This window comes from Naegleria gruberi, assembly GCF_000004985.1.
Source record: "Naegleria gruberi genomic scaffold NAEGRscaffold_100, whole genome shotgun sequence".
Lineage (NCBI taxonomy): Eukaryota > Heterolobosea > Eutetramitea > Acrasida > Naegleriidae > Naegleria > Naegleria gruberi.
In genome coordinates this window covers 1-3,220 of record NW_003163227.1, presented here as the reverse complement: position 1 = coordinate 3,220, position 3,220 = coordinate 1, and the positions used below count along the sequence as shown (strand labels likewise).

The following is a 3,220-nucleotide window of genomic DNA, read 5'->3' as shown; positions in this document are numbered from 1 at the left end:
ATTCCAACACGTTTTTCAAGTTCAAGTGAACAATATTACACTCGATCAGTATTATATTATTATAATAATCAATACTCTATTGATAAGAAAATATTTGGACTGTATGGAGAGCCACAACAACAGCAATTACAACAACAACAACATACTCCTATCATTGAACTTTTATCTATTAAAAAGTTATTGACAATTAAAAATTTAGAAATTATTAAAATTAATGGAAAGGAATTTAGTGTAAGCACTATCATGTACATGCTTATTAAATGTATATTAAAAGATGCATGTATTTCTAAAGAATTAGATATAGATTATTTTATGTTTACAATTCCAACTGGTAGTAGTGATTATTCTAAAAAGATTTATCGTAATTGTATTAAAAAAGCATGTAGTGAAATATTTAAATTACAAATAGATGATTCTAAAATAATTATTATAGAAGAATATAGATTATTATCATTATGTTTTACAACAAAATCAAATAATAATAGTATTTTATTATCAGATATTGGAAATTTAACAGTTGATAATGCATGTCTTGAAAGACAAAATGAAAATGAAAAATTTAAATTAACTCATTCATCTGCTGAAGTATCTGGTACTGAACTTATTCATCAAACTATTGAAAAATATAATAATATTAATTCATTTAATTTAATGTCAGCCATGTTTAGTTCATGTGCAAAATCTTTAAATGAAGAATGTTTATTTAATATAATTGGTAGTGATGAAAATTTAATTAAAAAACTTGATACTGATATTGAAAAGGCAATTAATAATATGATAACTCCAATATTTGAGGTTTATATGGAGAGAAATATTGATCAAGTAATTTTATTTGGTGCCATTACAGATCAACCATATTTTAAATCAAAAATTGAAGAATGTTTTAAAAATGCAAATGATTTTTATAGTAAAAGAGTTTTTCTAAAGAAGGAATTTAAGACAATACTACAAGAAGAAAATGAAATTAAATATCACATTCATGAATGTAAAAGAACAGCACTCATTCAAGGTATAGAACAATTATTGAAAAAGGCAATATTAGCACCTATTACACTTATTCACACTAATCAACCTACTTTTTATCAGGAAAGAGCTGGTATTTTATTAAGTGCATCAAGAAAGAAGAGAAAAAAGCAAAGTACAGTACAATCAAATGTAATTAATATCTCTGAATGGCTTACTATTGATTTTAATATTAACAAGTCAACTGGTGATGGAATATCAAGTTCTGATTTTGAAATATTAATTGTTAAATTTAGAAATACTACAAATTTAAACAAACTTACAAGTATAACTAGAAGTAATTACAACAAAATTGGACTCTTTGATATTGAACGTCATTCTACATATTCCATTGAATTTTGTAAGGAAATTACAGCATGTGGTGATAATTTTGATGTTAAAGTAGATTTAAATAAGATTTATATTCGTTATATGGAATTTGATAATTATATGGAACAATCATTTGATTTTAATAGAAATATTTGTGTTGAAAGAGTTTCAGTGAATGAAATTCCATCAATTCTAACATCAAATGAATCTGAAACAATGGTTAATTTCTATGGAAATCCAATTAGAGCGAAATTAACAGTTACTTTAAATAAGGGTACTATTGTTAATGATTCTGAACAAGATATGTTATTTAAATCAATGTAATATAATATTCATTTTAATAAAAAGTTAATTATTTTATTGAAATGTAATAATATTTTATTTTAATATTTAATTTATTTACATATTTAAAATAATTAAAATAATTAAGTAGGTGGAAGACATTTTGGACCATTATCAGATAGAGATGTAACTAAGGCAACAATTAAACCATACAATCCAAGTGCTTCTCCAAAAATTAATATTAATACCAATCCTACAAATATCTTTGGTTGTTTACCATATGCTCTAACACCTATATTCAATCAATGAATAATTATTCAATATTTGTTATTAATGTATATATATAATAAAATATTATTAGAATGAAAATGAGTCAAACACTTACCTGCATCACCAGCAACTCCAAGAGCTAAACCAGCTGCTAAACAAGATAGACCAGCAGCCAAACCAGAAGCAAGATGTGAATAACCCTTATGATTACTATATCCACTCTAAACAATTAAATTGAATTATTATTATTAATTTTGTTAATTATTTGTTTGGTCAACTACTTACTCCTGTTGTAACATTACTACTAATAATAATGGAAACAATTAAACCAAAAATACCCAAAATACCAGACATAATAACTGGAATTAAACCCTTCACAACAAGTTTAGGATTTAAAATACCTTCAAGATTACAATAATTGTAAATTACATGATGATGTTCATAATTTCAACTAACCTAAATGAGCAACACCAACACCTATTATATTAAACAATCACACATATTTGAATGGTCATTAATTGTAAACACTTACCAGCTTTACCTGCACCATAAGCAGATCCAAGATTTGAGAAAATCAAAGCACAAGCCACACCCATATATCCAAAGAAGGCAGCACTTGGAGAACAGAATGCACTACCAGCAGTCAAGTCAAGTAATGGTAAAAACATTTTTTTAATAATATTTGTTGTATGAACTGATGATGAAACAACAGCTCATACAAAGATGTTTATATAAATACAACAGAATGAATGGCGACAAATGCCATTGCTAGTCACATAAATGGAGTACGCAATGGAGATGGTAGATAATTTCATCCAAAATGGAATGAAAGTCGCCATTTTTTTTAAGGATGGAATTGAGCTATTGAAATATTGTTGTAAAATTGTAATTATTGGTTTATATGGCAATTTGCTAAAGGAATTGGATAATTAAAATGCAAAAGGAAAATCGATACTTTAAAAAAAGTAATATTCTAAATCAGAAACCATTTTTGACATCTTTTTGGTGTTGTTGGTTAATTGCAGTTAGGTTTCTTGAGATAAGCAAATTGGCAGTGATAGTTTTAAATAGATATTGTTTCATAAGAGTAACAATATTGTGGTTTTTTTATTTTGGTAATTTACAAATATTTGAAAGTTCAATTTTAAAGTTAACTGTTATTGAGAAAAGTGAATTGAACATAAATTTAGAAAATTATTGAGAAAAAATTAACAATTTTATAAAAAACTTGTATTTTCACATACTTTATTATGATACAAAAATGTTACAAAATTAAATTACATTATTATTTGTGTATTATTAATTTATCCAATAATACATTCCATTTTTATATATC

General features: G+C 25.0%; 2 protein-coding genes across 2 annotated transcripts; one reads left to right on the top strand and one right to left on the bottom strand.

Moving 5' to 3' along the window:
- Positions 1-243: 243 nt before the first annotated feature.
- Positions 244-1,656, top strand: NAEGRDRAFT_76233 (uncharacterized protein; the record flags this gene model as incomplete). The annotated part of the gene is made up of 1 exon (XM_002668796.1): positions 244-1,656. One exon carries the CDS (start codon positions 244-246, stop codon positions 1,654-1,656), a length of 1,413 nt encoding a protein of 470 aa, XP_002668842.1.
- Positions 1,657-1,757: 101 nt separating this feature from the next.
- On the bottom strand, positions 1,758-2,552 carry NAEGRDRAFT_82300 (vacuolar H+ ATPase subunit C subunit; the record flags this gene model as incomplete). Its single annotated transcript, XM_002668790.1, has 5 exons — positions 1,758-1,906; positions 2,000-2,105; positions 2,170-2,285; positions 2,341-2,361; positions 2,417-2,552. The coding sequence occupies 5 exons, from the start codon at positions 2,550-2,552 to the stop codon at positions 1,758-1,760; spliced, it is 528 nt and encodes a 175-aa protein (XP_002668836.1).
- Positions 2,553-3,220: the final 668 nt, after the last annotated feature.